The 19,244-nt window shown below is 40.0% G+C and overlaps 1 protein-coding gene across 1 annotated transcript in view; it reads left to right on the forward strand.

Moving 5' to 3' along the window:
* The first annotated feature begins 797 nt into the window (after window positions 1-797).
* Window positions 798-19,244, forward strand: part of NET1 (neuroepithelial cell transforming 1) — a 54,455-nt gene continuing 36,008 nt past the window's right edge. The window contains exons 1-2 of the mRNA XM_059056802.2: window positions 798-1,068; window positions 15,513-15,579. Coding sequence (XP_058912785.1) covers window positions 941-1,068; window positions 15,513-15,579 — 195 coding nt within the window. The 5' untranslated portion in view covers window positions 798-940. The remainder of the gene's footprint in view (window positions 1,069-15,512; window positions 15,580-19,244) is intronic.

The raw sequence follows: 19,244 nt of genomic DNA on the forward strand, positions 1-19,244 counted from the left end.
GGGGAGGGCCGCTATCACAGGGGAGATTTATCTCCTGCTTTCATGAAGAAAGGGGAAGGTCAGAAGGCCCTTCTTGCACCTGGTGTTCTTCAAGTGCCTGCAGCTAAAAATAATCCTCCTGCCAAAGCGGCATGTTTGGGGGTGGCATATATTGCCACCCTTCAATGTATATACAATTTTATTTCTTAGGATAGATTCCCAGAAAGGGAATCAGAGTGTGAAAGGGGAGGTGATTTTTAAAGCCTTTGACATAAAGAAAGCAGTATTTCAAAACAAAGAATGTGCTATTTAACAATTTTCTTTTTTATTTGAGAAGGTCCTTTACTTTCTGTAGTGCCTTCTTATATTAGAGGATGAAGGCACTTGGACTCTCTTCTGCTCAGGAGACAGGAGGTCTCATAATCAGATTTACTGGTTTCCTAGAGACAGCCTTGAGAACACATTTTTCCAATACCTTTGGTGACCGCGGATTTATCTCACATGAATAATTCAGCGTGTGCAAACCTCATTTTACTTTCAACCTCTCCCCACATGCTAAGAAAGATCTAAAATGCTTCCAATTTGCCTTGGCTTGTGGTGAAAGTCCTAATGAACTGTGAACTACTAATCGGGCCTTGGGGATTTAGGAATGGAGTCAGAACTAAATCCCAGGTCACGCGTTTTCAGCAGGCCGACCCCCTCGACTACCCTCCCCTTCTAGCTTCTATGAAGTTAAGCGCCTGGAGGTAGGAGGAGAGGGGCGGGACTCCACGTTTCCTAGCAACCGCGCGCCATCCCCTGATTGGCTGGTCGCCGCGCGGCCGCCATTTTCAAACCCCGGAAGATGGCGATGGTGGCGGCGGCGGCGGCGGCGACCTCCTGACAGAAACCCTTCTCCGGGCCGAAGCGGCTCCCAGCGGGCCTCCCGGGCACCCAGCCACCGCGCCGCCCCCTCCACGCTATGGAGCCCGAGCTGGCGGCCCAGGAGCAGAGCCGGCCGCGGAGGCGAAGCCGCCGGGCCTCGGGACTCAGCGCGGGCGGCGCCGCAGAGCCTTCGGCCGACACCCCCAGGCCGGGGCCAGACGGCAGGTGAGCGCTGGGGGCGGCGGCGCCTGGGGACCCCTAGCGTCGGGTCCGAGATGGGGAGGGGGTGGGAGGAGGGGAGGGGCAGGGGAGGGCCGGGCTGCCTACTCTCCTCCCCCTTCTCCCCCCATCTTTTTCCTTCTCCTTCCCACCTCTTTTTCCTTCTCCCCCTTCTTTTCCTTCCTCCTCCTCTTCCCCCTCCTCTCACCCTCCTACCCCTCTTCCTATCATCTTCTGCCTTGTCCTTTATTTTCTCTTCCCACTTCTCTCTTTCCTACCTCTCCCCTTCCGCCTCCCTCCAGTCTCCTCCCCTCCCCCACCTCCCTCAGGGGGCCTTGGAGATCCTCCGCACATCCGGCAGGTTTCGGGCTGGAACTGGGAAGGTTCCTAAATGCCCACGGGGAACTGCTGGGTCGGGGAACAGGAATCGTCCCTGGAGCCAGAGGACTTCTACCAGACGCCAAACTTTTAGCCTAAAAACGAGCATTAATATGAACAGTTTTGCCGATGTCAGAGTCCCTCCTTTGGAGGCTTGGCCAAGTCGGTGCTCAGCGCGTCTCACGGCCTCAGCCTTCTGGGTAAAGAGAGCGAAGAGGATGGTCGCCGACTTTTTAGCTGTTGACACATTTCACACTCTATCCCGTGTGTCTGCAAAGGAAGGACACTAGCCGGGGGTTTCAGAGTCTGTCTCTGCAAGAGGAGAGGGTGGAAAAGTGCTAAACGCGTGGCTTTCCCCTCACGGTTTTGCGGGGAGTGCGTTTCCAGTGACTGGCAGTTGGACCTTACATCCCTGAAGTTGTGTCCTCATCCATCAAATGGGATTATAATAGTACCCACTCCCTGTAAGTTGTGAAATTCAGTGAGGTCATGTGTGTAACCCTGTCTGTACACAGAGAGCTCTCAACAAATGTTTACTGTTACTTGTCGATTTTTGTCTATAATTCCACATCTGCTCCATCTTTTCAGAAGCACTATGGTCCACTGCACATTATTACTTGAGATAAACTACAGTTCCTTACATAATTTACATTCCAGTCATGCCTGGATGTGCCAATCCCTTTTTTTAAAAAAAAAAATAATTAATTTATTTCTGGCTTCATTGGGTCTTGGTTGCTTCCTGCAGGCTTTCTCTAGTTGCAGCGAGCAGGGGTTACTCTTCATTGAGGTGCGGGGACCTCTCACTGCGGTGGCTCTCTCTTCTTGCGGAGCATGGGCCCTAGAGTGCCTAGCCTTCATTAGTTGCGGTGCGTGGGCTCAGTAGTTGTGGCTCAGAGGCTCTAGAGCACAGGCTCAGTAGTTGAGGCACACAGGCTTAGTGCTCCGCGGCATGTGGGATCTTCCCGGACCAGGGGTCGAACCTGTGTCCCCTGCACTGGCAGGCAGATTCCTAACCACTGCACCACCAGGGAGGTCTGCCAATCCCTTTTTGAGAGAAAGGAAAACACCTTACTTTCGTGGACAAGGCATTTATAAACTCATTGTAAGTTATTGCAGAGAGAACAGTATCTTTTTCATTAGATATTGATTTTTATTTTGAAGTTTACGATAACCCTTGCCTGAAACTTTTATACTGATTACAGCCTATTTTAAGAAGAAGTGAATGAGAGATGTCATCATCTCTGATACTGAGAAATAGAATCGGGAAAGCCTAGTTAAGGGAAAATGAACATAGAATTTCAAAAACATCAAGTGGGGCAGTGTAAAATTCATTGCACCTGCCTAGTACCAGACATTGTTGTAGATACTGGGAATTCTGGTGAACAGATGAACTCCCTGCTCTCCTGAAGCTTAAAGTCTGCTTGGGGAGGAAAGACAATAATGAAATAAATAATAAAATATCAGGTGGTCATGCTGTAAAGAGGCATACTAAGGGGAATAGAGGTAAGGAGAGGGTCATGTTGCTGTTTTTTCTGTTTGTTTTTTTTTGTTTGTTTTTTGCTTTTGCGGTATGCGGGCCTCTCACTGTTGTGGCCTCTCCCGTCGCGGAGCACAGGCTCCAGACACGCAGGCTCAGCGGCCATGACTCACGGGCCTAGCCGCTCCGCAGCATGTGGGATCTTCCCGGACCAGGGCACAACCCGTGTCCCCTGCATCGGCAGGCGGCTTCTCCAACCACTGCGCCACCAGGGAAGCCCCATGTTGCTGTATTTAAAAGATCACAAGGAAAAGCTTCTCTGATGATAGCGATGATATTTAAGCAGAGATCTGAAGAAATTAAGGAACAAAGCCATGTGAATATTTGGGGAGAAAGGCAGTAAGTGCAAGTAGAATCCTATATGGTATGTTCAAGGACTGCAAAGAAGCCAGGGTCACTAGAGTGGAGTGAAACAAAGGGCAGAAAGGTAGACGATGAGGTCGGAGAGGTGGCTGGGGCCAGATCAGGTAGTATATGGTTGACCACCAAAAGGACTTTAAATTTGAATCCGTGGTTGGGAAGCAGTAGGAAATTATGTGATCTGTCTTTTAAAAGGATCGCTTTGTTATGTGGCAAGGATAGAATCCGGGAGACCAACTAAGAGGCTATTGCATTTGAGACATCCGAGTGGTAGATGTGGTGGAAAATATTCATATTTGGGATGTATTTTTAAAGTAGAGCTGACGGGATTTGCAGATGGATTAAATGTGGAGTTAAGAGAAACAGAGGAATGAAGAATGATTCCAAGGTTTTTGGTCTGAGCACCAGAAGAATGGGTTTCCATGTTCCTACAAAGGAAAGACCTGAGGAGAAGTTTTTCCTTGGGATATGGTATAAGAGTCTTATTAAGGAGTTCGTCATACCAGTTTCTTTTTTCCTTTCTCTTTTTCTGCTTTTTTCTCTTTTTTAAAAAAAAGGCGTTATTGAAGTATAACAGTCGAATGAAAGAGGGCATGAATCGTAGGTGTTTTGCTCAGTGAAATTTCATAAAGTGAATTCATCTGTGTAACCAGGTATAAATTGGGGGGTTGTCAGCAAGCAGACTTGAAATCACAGCATTGCGAAGTCATCTGGATAGTGAGTCTGAATAAAGAAGAGATTGGGGGGCTTCCCTGGTGGCACAGTGGTTAAGAATCGACCTGCCAATGCAGGGGACACGGGTTCGAGCCCTGGTCCGGGAAGATCCCACATGCCGTGGAGCAGCTAAGTCCATGCGCCACAGTTACTAAGCCTGCGCTCTAGAGCCAGCGTGCCACAACTAGTGAAACCGGTGTGCCTAGAGCCCGTGCTCTGCAACAACAGAAGCCACTGCAATGAGAAGCCCACGCACTGCAAGGAAGAGTAGCCCCTGCTCGCCGCAACTAGAGAAAGCCCACGTGCAACAACGAAGACCCAACATGGCCAAAAATAAATAAATAAATAAATAAATTTATTTTTTTTAAATGAAGAGATTGGGAACTTAACCCTGAGGCACTCCCCACATTTAAAGGTCGGGGTAATGAGGATGCTCAGAGGAGCAGCCAGTGAGGTAAGAAAGAGCCAAGTGAGCTCAGGATCCAGGACGCCAAATGGAAGAAAGGATTTTGAGAAAGGACGTGGTAAACTATGTCAGATGTGACTTATGAGGAAGGACTGGAGAGTTCAGTTAGATAAGGAATGAAAAGACCATTAAATCTGGTAATGAGAAGAGCATATTGACCTTGGATAGTTTCCATGAAACAGTTAAAATATTGAATTTAGAATGTTTGTAGTGGGTTGAGAAGAGAATGAGGTGTGATTTGTTCCGGAAATATGTGAGCCTTTGACACTAGGAGTATGGAGATGGAAAATACTGTCCTTACTCCGGAAGAACTTATAATGGTATAGGGAAGAAAGTTAATAATTATAATAGTGTATGACAACAGTTACTATAGCTGTATATATATAATGCCATAGATGCAAATAAAAGGAGAACTTACCCTGCCTGGAGAAGACAGGAAATGATTCCCTGTAGTAATCCCTGAGTCTTGGAGGACCAGTTTAGAGTGTAGGTGTAAATGGGTGACATCATATGGGGGAAGGATGTTAAATGTTAAAAGGCCCTTAAGCAAATGAGCATGATGAGTTCTAGGTATCATAACTAGTTCACTGTGGCTTGACGCTAGTTGTGTAGGAGAGAGGACTCAGACCCAGAGGAGATAGTGATGAGAGATTATACTGAAGAAGTAAGTCACATCATGAAGGGATCTTGTGTGCCATGACAGTAAATCTTAGGAAAACTCTTCCCTAAAAAGTGCTCATATACATAAAATTTCAGATTTGTGGACCCTTGCAGCCCAACTATGGATACCAAGTTAAAAATCCCCAAGTGAAGATGATGAATTGGTGGGAACTCTATCTGCAGTAGCCTAGGTGAGTGTTTGAATCTGATGGCTGGCAATGAGCTAGGAGAACTTGACATGCTAAGTGTGGGTTCCACTTTCAAGAACTCTCACTGCAACTGGAGAGCAAGAAAGAATAATGGAGGCAACGCAAGCTTGTGGGGTAGAATCTTAAGAAGGGGTGAACTTGATATGGGGTGGGGGCGGCGGGGAATAAGCAAGTACAGGGAGAGGTTGAAGAGACAAGAGAGAAGAGATGATGAAGCAACTGACCAGCAAGGCAGAAAAGGATGGAATCCAAATTAAGGGTAGAGAATGTAGCCTGGCTAAGAGCTAGGTAAGTTTGGGGGATGGAGTATGTTGTAAGTAGGAATTTGAGGGCTTTCCCACCAGAGTTCTGTTTTTTGTGTGAGGTTGGAAATGGTGTCAGCTGAGAAAAGGGTGGTGGCAGAGGCAGCATGAGGAGAGTAATGAAGTTAGAAGAACCTTGGAGGGAAAGGATGTAAGATCATCTACAAGAACACGTGAAGTGTGACAAGATAGTGTCATTTAATAGTGGGGCAAGACACAACTGTTTAAGCATAACATCAGATCCAGAAATCATAAGGAAAAAGATTGATGTATATGACAATGTAAATATTAAAACTTTTTCTAGCCAAACTCACTATACACTAATTTGAAAGACAAAAAAACATACAGGAAAAGGAAAATATCACCGTTTTTAAAAACAGTGTTCACATACTATAGTTTCACCCATTTGAGGTGTATAATTCATTGTTGTCCTATAGATTCACAGATGTGTGCAACCATCACCAGGCAATTTTAGAACATTTTCTTCACCTCAGAATGAAAACCCATACCCTTTAGTTATTCATCCCCCTCCCCAACACTCCTTTCTTGCTTTACCCCAACCTCTAATCTACTTTCTGTCTCTATGAATTTCCCTCTTCTGGACATTTCACATGAATAGAATCATGTTGCCAATTTTAGTGAGCCATCCTTTGCCCATTTTTAAAATTGGATTATTTATATTTTTTATTTTTAAGATATAAGAACTCTTTATTCTGGATACAAGTCCCTTATCAGATACATTGTTTGCAGGTAGATATGTTCTCCTATTCTGTGGGTTGTCTTTTTTTTTTAAATTGAAGTATAGTTGATTTACAAGTTGTGTTAGTTTCTGGTGTACAGCAGGGTGATTCAGTTATACATATATACATATATATTCTTTTTCAGATGCTTTTCCATTGTTTATTGCAAAATATTGAATGTAGAGCCATGTTCTGCTCCTCCTCCAGCGGCAGCCATGGTGGCAGCTCGGGCATTGTGGGGAGGGGGACGGTGCCGGGCAGACCCTCCCTCGAAGGCTCCCTCCTCTCACTGCTCTGCTGCTCCATTATTTCTTCAAATATTTTTTTCTGCTCCTTTCTCTCCTTTCCTTCTGGTACTCTCACTGCATGTATATTGGAGCGAAATCTGGTAGATAAAACAACATTTTAATAAGGTGTATATTTAAACCAAGCAATTATAGGGATTTATCTTAAGAAAGCAGTTGCATAGCATATGTAGATGTATGTACAAGGAAGTATATCACAACACATTTTTATAGTAAAATTTAGAAAAAACAGGAGAAAATTAAATACGTTATACTTTTATACAATGAAATATCATTAGCTATAATAGTTTTTAAAATCTCTTTTCATAATTCAGATGGAGTGTATTTGGTATATTGTATACAGTATATTTGGCTTTTAGTTTCTTTTTTGTTGTTTTTGGTACATTTCCTCTGTGCATTTGTGCAGGTTTTCTCTAGGGCAGCAGTTCTATAAGTTTGACATCTCTGGTAATCTAGCTTAACAGAGGAGGGATGGATTCTTATATCGCCTTGTATATAATGTGTTGCAGTGTATAAAGTTGAATTATATAAAGAATGAAGTATATTAATAGGTAAAATCTGCCCTGACATACATTTTCAGTTGAGTAAGGCATGGGTACTTTAATAGCCTTTTCAGATAATTGAGGATATTCTTTGATAATACACCAGAGCTTGACAAATGGTAGTTTCTTAACAGGTGGCTGCAATTTAGAATCTGAAACCATATCAGTGAACTTTTCATTCTTTGTTACATTAAAATCCATTGGTCTGTTAAAACTTTGAATAGATCTATTTTATCCATCCTTGATTTTGTGACATGCATTTGTCATTTGGAAAATATTGGCACAGGGAGTTAAGCATCTCTTCTAAAGGTTGATACATTCTGTTACATGCTATCAGAAAATCATAATTATTAATAGTACCACCAACCTCATGTGACAGCTTTTAAGTATTGGGAGGTTGCCGTGCTCATAGTGATGGGTACAGTTTTCAAAAAATCTAATTTTCATTTGAAATTTCAAATTTTGATCATTGGCAGCAGCAATACTTCATTATAGATAAATGTCCGCAAAATACTCAAGTCTGAATGACAGTTTATCTGTTAGTCATTCTCTCAAGTAAAAATATTGTTCTCTGCAAAGCTAATTTGGTTCAAACCTGATTGATTACACAATTGCTTTTCCTCAAGACAACCTTATTACACTGGCCATTTTCCCTTATTCAGAAGGGCTATTCCCCTGGAATTTGTATCGTTACACTTGATTCATTTATATTTAATATCTAATTCTTATTCTTAGTCTCTGGCTGCTTTTAAGAGTAGAGAACCAAGGATATGACCCAGTGTACAAGTGGAGGGCTTGGCCTTAAATAATAGAGCTTATCCACTATAACAAGAGAGAAGAAAAGGTCTATGGTTGGTAGACTGGACAGTGTAAATATGTGGGATATAATAAGGTGCGGAGTCAAAGCTGTTAGTGAGGTGGGGGTGGGGAAGGAGTATTGGAAGAGTAAAGAGAGAGGTTTGAAATAAGTTATTTCAGAGGGTAGGCGAGGAAATGACAAGGGAAATCTAATAGTGTTGCTGAGCAGAACTGAGGATCACTTGAAATTTGTGGTCAGGAATTCAAAGTGAAACTAGGCAGCATGCATGTGTGTGTGTGTGTGTGTACATGTGTACACACATTTGCGTGCATATTACTGTTTACAGGGCCTGCCCTTTAGTCAACATACCCACGTGGTTGGAGCTCATTTCCAGCCACATCCGTTGCTAATTATTAATCCCAGCCATCCAGGCAAGAAACTGGCTAGACTAGAGAATGAGCAGGGAGTAGAAATGGCTAGGATGTGCAGAGCCTAGGAGAGATGGCTTACTGTTTTAAATCTGTACTAAGTTAAATAATGGATTATTAGCTGATTTGCCTCTGCTAAATATTGATACGGGGGATTGCTTCACACTGAGGTAAAAAAGAAGTTTTTGAACGTAATGTGTGTGATGACTACTATAGGATATGGCAGGGGCAAGATAATTAGGGAGAAAAGAGTGGAGACATCTGGAATCCACTGGGGTGTAAGCTTTCTGTGTGGCTGCCTCTTATGTGGTAGGCCTCTCACTCCTTTTTCCTCTTCCGTCCCTCTCTTTTTGTTTTTTAAAAATTTTATTTAGTGCTTCCCTGGTGGTGCAGTGGTTGCGAGTCCACCTGCCGATGCAGGGGACACGGGTTCATGCCCCGGTCCGGGAAGATCCCACATGCCACGGAGCGGCTGGGCCCGTGAACCATGGCCTTTGAGCCTACGCATCCAGAGCCTGTGCTCCGCAACGGGAGAGGCCACAACAGTGAGAGGCCCATGTACCGCAAAAAAAAAAAAAAAAAAAATTTATTTCAATTAATTAATTTGCACCGGGTCTTTGTTGCGGCAGGTGGGCTCCTTAGTTGTGGCATTCATGTGGGATCTAGTTCCCTGACCAGGGATCGAATCCAGGCCCCCTGCATTGGGAGCATGGAGTCTTAACCCCTGCGCCACCATCCTTCTGTTTTTGTTTTGGGTAGTAATAGGCCAGGGTCTTGTCCTCAGGCAGCCCTGGGCCCCACCACGTGGCCCATAGCTCAGAAGGCGGCTTGCTTTTCTGGCCCAGTTTTCCTGACACTGAGTTTGTTCTAGCCCCAGCTTTGACTCAGCTAATTATTTTCTCTGGGAATGTATATTCTTTTAGACTGTGACCCACAGCCAAATAAAACATTAGTGTTTAAAGAGTTTAGGCTTTACAGTCAGACTCCTTGGGTTCAAACTCTTGCTCTTGAGGACTTAATCTCTGTTAAGTCTCACTTCATAGTGTCTAGCTCATTAGTAGTATCTATCTTATAAGGCTGTGATTAATCTCTTTAAATCTCACTTCATATTGTATCTGTCTATAAGGTCGTGAAAATTATGGTAGGTAATTCAAGTAAAACGTTAGAATAGTACCTAGACACAGCAAATACTCCAGAAATCTTAAGTGTCATTATTTTCGTTTTCTGCAGGAAGCACTAGAGCTATAACTTACTTACCCTCTATCAAGGAATATTTAGCAATTAGCTCTGTTGTCAGTTTTTGTAGAGGTGGTACAGTATAGTTGGTAACAGCACAATGCTAGATCTTTGACTTTTGTTTTCCTAGTGAAACTGATGAATTTGTAGAATGGACATCCAAGGTTAAAGGTATATTCTTAAGCCAAGCTAGCTTTTCTGTTAACTTAGAGCTGAGGATTCCTGTTGCCTTTAAGGGAATTTAACTTCTTGGATGGACTATTTTTCAAAACATTTTAAAAACTAAATTAAGGCATATAAACACAAATTGAGCCAACCCTTGATAATCCCGGATTGTCATTATTATTACTATTTATATTAATAGTTGCTGAAAATAAAAGGATGCTCCCCACTAGCTCCTAAGGCTGTTTCCTCCCACAGTGAAATGACTGTACTTTTTAACAGTTTTATTGAGATATAATTTGCATATCATAACATTCACCCATTGTAAGTGTGCAATTCAGTGATTATTAGTAAATTTATAGACTCAGTTCACTGTTAGAACATTCATCATCCCAAACACTCCCTCAAGTTTGTTTGCAGTTTGTCCTTCCTCCTACCCCCCAGACCTAGGTAGCCACTAATCTGCTTTCCATGTCTATAAATGTCTATTTCTGGACATCTCATATAAATAGAATTATACAATATATAATATTTTTCATTTCTGTGTTTTGCAGTTTGTCCATATTATGACATGTATCAATATTTCATTCCATTTTACTGCTAAATAGTATTCCATTATATGAAATGAATATTCAACATTTTGTTACTCCATTTACCAGTTGCTGGAGATTTGAATTGTTTCCAGTTTTCACTATTATGGATAATGCTGCTGTGAACATTTACATACAAGTCTTTGTGTGGACATATGTTCATTTCTCTTGGGTAGATTCCTAGAACTGGAATTGGTGAGTCATATGGTAAGCTTATGTTTAACTTTTTAAGGAATTGCCAAACTGTTTTCCAAAGGCTACTAAATTTTTAACAAAGTAGCTTTTAGATATTTTTCTCTTCCCTCACTATTACTTGCTGCTGGCATTATCCCCTGTACCCTCTCTCCTGAATCAGATGCTGTGGGCAGGGCAACCTGATAAGTATATTAGAAATTCATAACGCAAAGGCATTGAATGATAGTCTTGGGTATTAGTGTAGGATGTTGTGATGTCTGGAATGTGTGTGTGCATGCTGGTTTCTAGATGCTCATCTGTGTTCTGGACTAGAGATGTTCCAAGATGTATCTGTTATTTGGGACTCTCAGATAGAGGTGAGAAAACCCCAGTGTGGTAGAGGAGATAGTCTACATGATTATCAGCTCCACCAGACTCTTTCCGAGGTGGAGAGGAGACAATCCCTTAAGATGCTAAGCAGTCAAAACAGTAGGAGATGTCTGCTTCCTCAGTTAGACCCAAATGAGTGAATTTTGTCATTGTTTGTCTAATATGCAAAGCACTTGAGACCCTGAGTAGTTCACCCCAAATACCAACAAATGTTATCTATAAAGAATAGTTTACACCATTCATTCTATAAGATTGATGCATACATGGTACCCTTGGCATTTACAGATCACATTTTTAATTTAGCTATCTGTGAGTTAGGTATAGTTGTTTGTAATCAGGCTGAGAAATGTGTTTGAGTTGCACCCAACAGCTGCATATCAGTACTACTGTGTTCTTTCTTGTTTTCACATAGGAAGTAATTTTTCTTAACAGATCTGGAGGCATCCCCAAAACTTTTCAGTTATACTTTGTCATATTTCAAATGCCCCTATGCCTCAAGTCTTCTTTTTTGCTAATTTCAATGACCTCCTCTGCTATACTCCTATCATTAGCCCTTTTATTTTGCTCGTTCTTTAAAAAACATTACTTTGCTAACTCATTTTGATTATTTTCATTGTAAAAACTTAAATACCTATCTTATTGTAAGCCAGTATCTTTATATTTTTGTGGTTTATTTTCCTTTTTAATTAGAATAGTCACTTATATTGTCTGGTACACTTTATGAAAATGTTGCCATTTATAAATCTGCCATTATAAATCCAATTCAGCTCTTAATTACCTGCCATGATAGAGGAGGGCAGTGACACAAGTCGTAATCTCTGAAAATACAATTTGGTTTAAGAATGAAATAACAGGATGATTTTCTTTTGAACATCAACTTTGCCATTTTAATTACACTTTGTTTAGACTAAGCTTAGTGTAAAAATAATAGTTTGAAAACACACCAAATGATACAAAAGGAAATGTGTTAGAGGCCAAGGAATAATCACAATGGGGTTAGTAGGAAACACAATTAATATACCAAGCTAGTTCCTTTAGGTATTAGTTTATTTTTTGCTTTCAATGTTAAAATTATTTGGATATATGAAAAAAAGGGGATTGGACAAAAATTCTTGAAAAGATGAAGAACTGTCACTTCTTATTTCAGCTTTGAGCTCCCTTTTAAATGGACTGTACTGGGTATTTTCTAGAAAGTCCATTTTTAATGTTTATGAAATCAAAAATTTTTCCCACGAGGATTTAAAATAGCTGTGTTACATTTTGAGTCTGACCCCTGTGAAAAAATGACTATATATCTTTCCAAGATTTTTGAAAGCTGGCACCAACTCACATGCTTTCAGGGCACAATTTGTTTTTTTGGGTTCCTGTTTTACATGAGTTTTCAAAATAAATAGGTACTTGTTATTGAAATAGGAAAAAATAGCATTACTGTAAAGCTGATTACAACTGGTGCTGGAAAGAATCTTGCCATCCAATTGGAAATATTTTTCCAGTTTGTTGACCTGTTTAAAATTCCGAACAGCTAATTCTTTCCAGCTTTCAAACATCAAATTCATTCTGAGGTCAGTATGGACAATTCTAGGGAATAAAGAAATGAATAGCTTTGGTTTTGTGTTCTCCTTAATACTTGTCTTATACCTGAAAGGAAGTGCTTATTGACTATTTTAAGTGCCCCTATGATTACTACTTTGTAATGAATATTTGTATTACATTAAAAATAATCTTCTGAGAAATCATAATTATTGCTTCTCAACCCAGTCCCTACTGGTGGCTCTTTTTAACCATGTAGTATATGATAGCAGTTACCTAGAGCAGTGTTTTTTAAAAGTGTGCTCTATGGACTTATAAGGTATGAAGGTCCTGTTTTCCCTGTAATCTTTTGGCATTTGCTTATAATATTATTGATATTATCTATGTATACTATAATACTATATCCATGTATTCTTATTTATTTATTTATTTATTTATTTTTATTTTTGGCTGCATTGGGTCTTCATTGCTGCATGTGGGCTTTCTCTAGTTGCGGCGAGCGGGGGCTACTCTTCGTTGTAGTGCGCGAGTTTCTCATCGCGGTGGCTTCTCTTGTTGCGGAGCATGGGCTCTAGGCATGCAGGCTTCAGTAGTTTTGGCACGTGGGTTTCAGTAATTGTGGCACGCAGGCTCTAGAGCGCAGGCTCCAGTAGTTGTGGCACATGGGCTTAGTTGCTCTGCGGCATGTGGTATCTTCCCGGACCAGGGCTTGAACCCGTGTCCCCTGCATTGGCAGGCGGATTCTCAACCACTGCGCCACCAGGGAAGCCCCCCATGTATTTTTTAGTCATATGAATTATAATTTATTGCTGATATCTTAGTGTTTTATCAAAAATCATGCTATTTTCTTCATTGTTGCTTGACTTTTCTGCAGTGGCAAGAAATCATCAATTCCTTAGGTTATTCTGCTGCACTAAAGAGGCCCTCAAAAAGTTTTTTGAACTCCAAGTAATTATTTAGGAAATGTTTATTTTAGATATCTTAAGATCTTTGTGCATCTTTTTCTAATTATTATTAGTGTCATCCTATTTCGCTATGCCAGGAGCCTTAATAGTAACTGAACAGGCCTAGGGAGGAAAAGGAGAATTCTCCATCCAGTTATGCCATTGAGCCCTCTCTCTCGTCTGCTTTTCTTCTCTAACCTTGCTGCTGTCCCTCTGCCCCTTACCATCTGTTGTAAGCAATATTGGAACTGCCTCTTAACTTGTCTTCCTGACCAGTGTGGCCTTCTTCCAATCCAGCCTTTTTGTTTCTTAGAACTCAGTTGCTGACAGTTGCTGTACATATTCAAGATCAAGTCCATACTCTTTAAGGATTGTATGTGAGGCCTTTTATCATGATCTAGCCCTTTTTTATTTCTTTTGATACTCAAACATAAGGAACTACTTGCAGTTTCCTGAATATAATTCAGTTCACTCCCCCTTAACATGTACTATTCCCTTTCCCCACAGAGCCTTCCTGGCTCTCGTATGCGTTGCTAATTGCTATTTCTCTTTGATTCAGCTTTAGTATTACTTAAGTATTAATTCTTCTGTGAAGCCATTTTGCTATCTTTCTCCTTGTAGCCATTTTCACTTGTGTTCCTTGTCAAATAAACTTCTGCTTTATATTTAGCTTAGAAAGCTATAAAAGCCCATGTGTTTGATTTAAGCTTGTAAATATTTGTAGAAATAATGGCCATCTGTGGTTTTCTGTAACTTATAGACCCCTTATGAGGGTCAAGGGTGAGAGACAGAATATACAGGTGGACAGTGGCCTGATAATGCAGGAAGCTAAGCGCAGTAACTTCTGTAATAATCAGACCAAGATGGCCAGGACTTGATCGGTAACTACCAGCTTCCCTAATTTTTGTCCTTGCTTCCAACTTAAAACCAACTAGGGCAAATCAAATCTGCACCCAGTAAATCACATAGGATGCCCTAGTCCTAGTTAGCCTGCCTACAGCTTCCCCCTGCCAGTCAGGGTGCACCTGAAGCCTTCCCTATTTTCCACTCTAAAGCTTTCTCATTACTCAGCTTGCCTTTACGTCTGCCTAAACGCAAGTGATGGTGGCCATCTCCCTTGCCATAGCTAGCTCTGAATAAATAGCCTTTGCTTTTCTCATAAGTATAGTTTATAAAATTTATTTCCTATGCTAGCTATGTTTCGTGATTTTCTACATGTTTTATAAACATAGAGGTTTATATTTTATAAAGGTGAAGACAGATTTGTCATAAGGATTCTTTTGTTTCTTTACATTGAATGACAAGATGACACAATAAAAATGTGTCACTTAATAGTAAAGAACAAAATCCTAGTCAAATTTTAATCTTACTTGAGACCTTTGTCTCAGATATAGTTATTCAAAGCTTTTTATTTGGTTTATTAAATCATAATTTTTTAAAAAAATCAGTACATGGAAGAGATTTAAACATGAAATACAAAATAAATGCATTTAGGTTTTATTATGGTAAGAGTATTCTTTTATTCTTATTTATAAAATATTAAGCATGAATGTTGAATTTTATCAAGTAATTTTTGCATCATTTACTGTTTTTTATTTAACCTATTAGTGCAGTATATTGTATAAATATATTTCATATTATTGAGCCATGTGTATGTTCCTAGAATAAACTCTGCTTGTTTTGAATTATTTTCTTTAAATACTCTTAATCTGTTCACTAATTTTATAAAGGTCCTTTCATTTTTGTAAAGTTTCTGAAAGTGACCAGAACCTGTACCCTGATTTTTTACTTTTTGTGTATTTTTTTTTACATACCCTTTCTCTTATTTCTACATACACTTTCTCTTATTTCTACAATTGAATGACTAATAAGGCTACTTTGAACAGTTGTGAAACTATGAAAAAGATAGCTTTTTATCTGTCTAGTGCTTTATTTTCCTGAAGTTACTCTCAGTGTATTTATTGTTTGAATTCTCTGTTAACAGATATTCCCTTCAGAGAGGTAGCTCCTTCACATTTTTAACACCTGGCCCGCATTGGGACTTCACTTTGGTGAGTAGACACCTAGGTTTTTTATTTCAAGACATTAGTTAATTCCTGGGTTGTGTTTCAGCCTGGTGTACAGCTCAGTTGTCTGTACCTCTCTGAAAACCTTAAAGTACAGAGTTTCTATCACCATCTTTGGCAGCCTAATTTAATTCTTTTCTGCTAACAAACTGAAAGAAATTTTTATCTCAATTAAATATAAAATATATTATGAAAAGTATCAGATCTATTCATCTTTAACTCTATACAATTCTTTCTCTCATCCCTACCCGTGTTAAAATTAAGAGACTATATTAATGAAACGTGAGGCTATTTTTATGCACACACTCCAACAGCTTTTTTCTTGGTTGGAAAATATAAAAATGCTTGTAGATAATATATATAATGAATGAATCATTTCTGTTATTAGTCATCTTAGTATAGAGGGACTCCATTATTTTTAGAATGAGACTTTAAAGAGGCATCTAATCTTGTGCAAAGTGACACCAGAAAATTGGGGGGTTTTATAATTAAAAACTCATTACTTCACAATACTCATATAAATAAAGTATATACAAATAGAACATGATTCTTATGCTCTTCTTATTTGGGGGAAGTAGCAAAAACGATTCTGCCTCTGCCTCTAGTTTGCCAAACTTTACCTATGTGCATGTATTGATGATGTGCCATTTCATTTGTATTCTGTTCTATTGTATTTGTTTTTCTGTTGGGGACTCCTGTTGGAGATTTCTGTGAATAATAGCATTTACATACATTAAGTGGTCAGTAAAGTATTCATGGTAAGAGTCTCCTGATTTTAATGCAGTTCCACATTTTCCTTTGAAACTTTTTTCATCTTGGTCCCTTTCCCTTACTAGTTGAAGAACCTAAACTTAAACAGAAAAACTAGTAGAGAAGTGTCTCCAAATTTGATTTTGCAAGCCTATCAGCAAAAATATTTTGAGCATTGCCCCTGATATATTTATTTATAATTTTTAAGTATGTAGCAACTTTATTAGCTAATATCTCAAAGCTCAGTACTCACGTAGGGTGAGATTAATGATAGTGGACATAAATGTATATTTCAAATAGTCAGGATAATTTCAGTTTGGGGCTGACTTCTAAAATGGATTTTATAAGATTGCCATTATCTTTAACTCACTTTTTTTTTTTTTTTTTCCTTCGGTACGCGGGCCTCTCACTGTTGTGGCCTCTCCCATTGCGGAGCACAGGCTCCGGACGCGCAGGCTCAGTGGCCATGGCTCATGGGCGTAGCCGCTCTGCAGCACGTGGGATCTTCCAGGACCGGGGCATGAACTCAAGTCCCCTGCATCGGCAGGCGGACTCTCAACCACTGAGCCACCAGGGGTAGCCCTAACTCACATTTTTAAATGTGGTTGATGATGAGCTCATCATCTATTAAATTTTAGTAAAGCTTATATTTTAAGGATTAAGAAATACATAAAAATGAAGTTCTAACATGTTCCTCCTATACTCCAGGAAAGATACCTTGCATATCGTCTGGGATAGATGCATCTCACTTGGGAAAACACTTTTTGTAGAGGTCTCCGTGACAAAAGAAATATCTAACGGTTCATGTATTAAAACTTTTGGAATGTGATTAAGGAATACTAAGAGGGAGATTTATAACTTTTTAAATACATAGTTTAAGAAGGGAAAAGAACAAAAATTAAGCACTCAAGAGGTGAGAAAAAGAACAATAGAGTAAATCAAAGAAAAGAGGAGGAGAAGTAAGAGTGGAAAAAATAAAATCAACACCCAATCATGGTAAAATTCTTGGCAAACCAGGGATAGAATAGAACTTCCTTAGCCTGAGACCTACCACAAACAACATACATAATGATAAAATGACAGCGACAGTCCCTTTAAATTTAGAAAAAAGCATGCTGTCATCATATTTATTCAGCATTGTACTAGTGCTCTTAGCCGACACAGTAGGACAGGAAAACAAGTGGTACACAAATTAGAAAGGAAGAGACAGTCTGATTTCATTACTTAGAGACAATATGATTGCCTACATAGAATATCCAAGAGAATATTAATAGCAACTATTAGGACTAATAAGAGTTTGAGCAAGGCTATAAAAGTTATAAAAAGAAATCAATAGCATGTATGTATATTAGTAATAAACAAATGTAATTTTTAAAATATTTATTTATTTATTTTTGGCTGTGTTGGGTCTTCGTTTCTGTGCGAGGGCTTTCTCTAGTTGTGGCAAGCAGGGGCCACTCTTGATCGCGGTGCACGGGCCTCTCACTGTAGCGGCCTCCTTTGTTGTGGAGCACAGGCTCCAGACGCACAGGCTCGGTAGTTGTGGCTCACGGGCCTAGTTGCTCCATGGCATGTGGGATCTTCCCAGACCAGGGCTCGAACCCATGTCCCCTGCATTGGCAGGCAGACTCTCAACCACTGCGCCACCAGGGAAGCCCAACAAATGTAATTTTTTTTTTTTTTTTTTTTTTTTTTTGCGGTATGCGGGCCTCTCACTGTTGTGGCCTCTCCCGTTGCGGAGCACAGGCTCCGGACGCACAGGCCTAGCGGCCATGGCTCACGGGCTTAGTTGCTCCGCGGCATGTGGGATCTTCCCGGACCAGGGCACGAACCCGTGTCTCCTGCATCGGCAGGCGGATTCTCAACCACTGCGCCACCAGGGAAGCCCAACAAATGTAATTTTTAAAGATGTTTTTATTGAAATAAAAAAAGTTTAAACTAGGAATAAATCTATGAAAAGATGTGTGAGACTTTTATGGGAAAAACTGGAAAGCATTAATAAAGAAGATAGGACAGCTAATGAAATAGACAGATATACCATTTAATGCAAGGAAAGGCTCAATAGCATAAAAATGTCCATTCTTTCCAAATTAATTCATAAAGGTAATGCTGTTCTGATAAAAATCTTATTAGAATGTAATAGATCCCAATTCATGCAGAGAAATAGAAGGCCCAGGACAGGGAGAGTAGTGTACCCATCAGGAAGCATTATGACTGAGCATATAAGCTATTAAGACTCACTCCAAAGGTACAGAAATTACACAGCATAATATGGGTACAAGTGTAGATAAACAGACCATTGGAATGAAATAGAGAACCCAGAAACCGACTTATGAGAACTTATTGTATCATAGGCGTTATGAAAGAATGGTGTCTCAGCAAATGATGTTAGGGGTGGGGACAGTTGGCCAAATTACCTTATACCACATAGATACAAAAATAAATTCTAGATGGGTTGAATATACAGATATGAAAAATGAAACTTTAAAATAGTTAAAAGAAAATACAGTAGCATGTTTTAAAATCTGTTAAATTTCTTTATAATATGCCCACACATGTAAAGATTTTATATAAATACATAAGTATGATCCTGTACATGCTTTTTTTCCCTCAGTACAATCTTCTTTTTGCTTGGCAGTTTCCTCCCTCCTTTCCTCTCTTCTCCCCATGTGTAAGTCCTTCCATTCCCCCAGTTCCACGCTAACCCATGTCAACAACACTATGTATCCCTCTATATTTTGCTCATATAATTATTTACAAATACACACACAGCCTCACAGATAAGATACACATAAGCAGGATTTTTGTTTAGTTTGCTTTTCAAAATTAGGATCATATTATTCATATTTTGCTGAATCTTCTGGATATAACCTTAGAATCAATAGAGATTTCTTGAGTTC

This window comes from Kogia breviceps, chromosome 3, assembly GCF_026419965.1.
Source record: "Kogia breviceps isolate mKogBre1 chromosome 3, mKogBre1 haplotype 1, whole genome shotgun sequence".
Lineage (NCBI taxonomy): Eukaryota > Metazoa > Chordata > Mammalia > Artiodactyla > Physeteridae > Kogia > Kogia breviceps.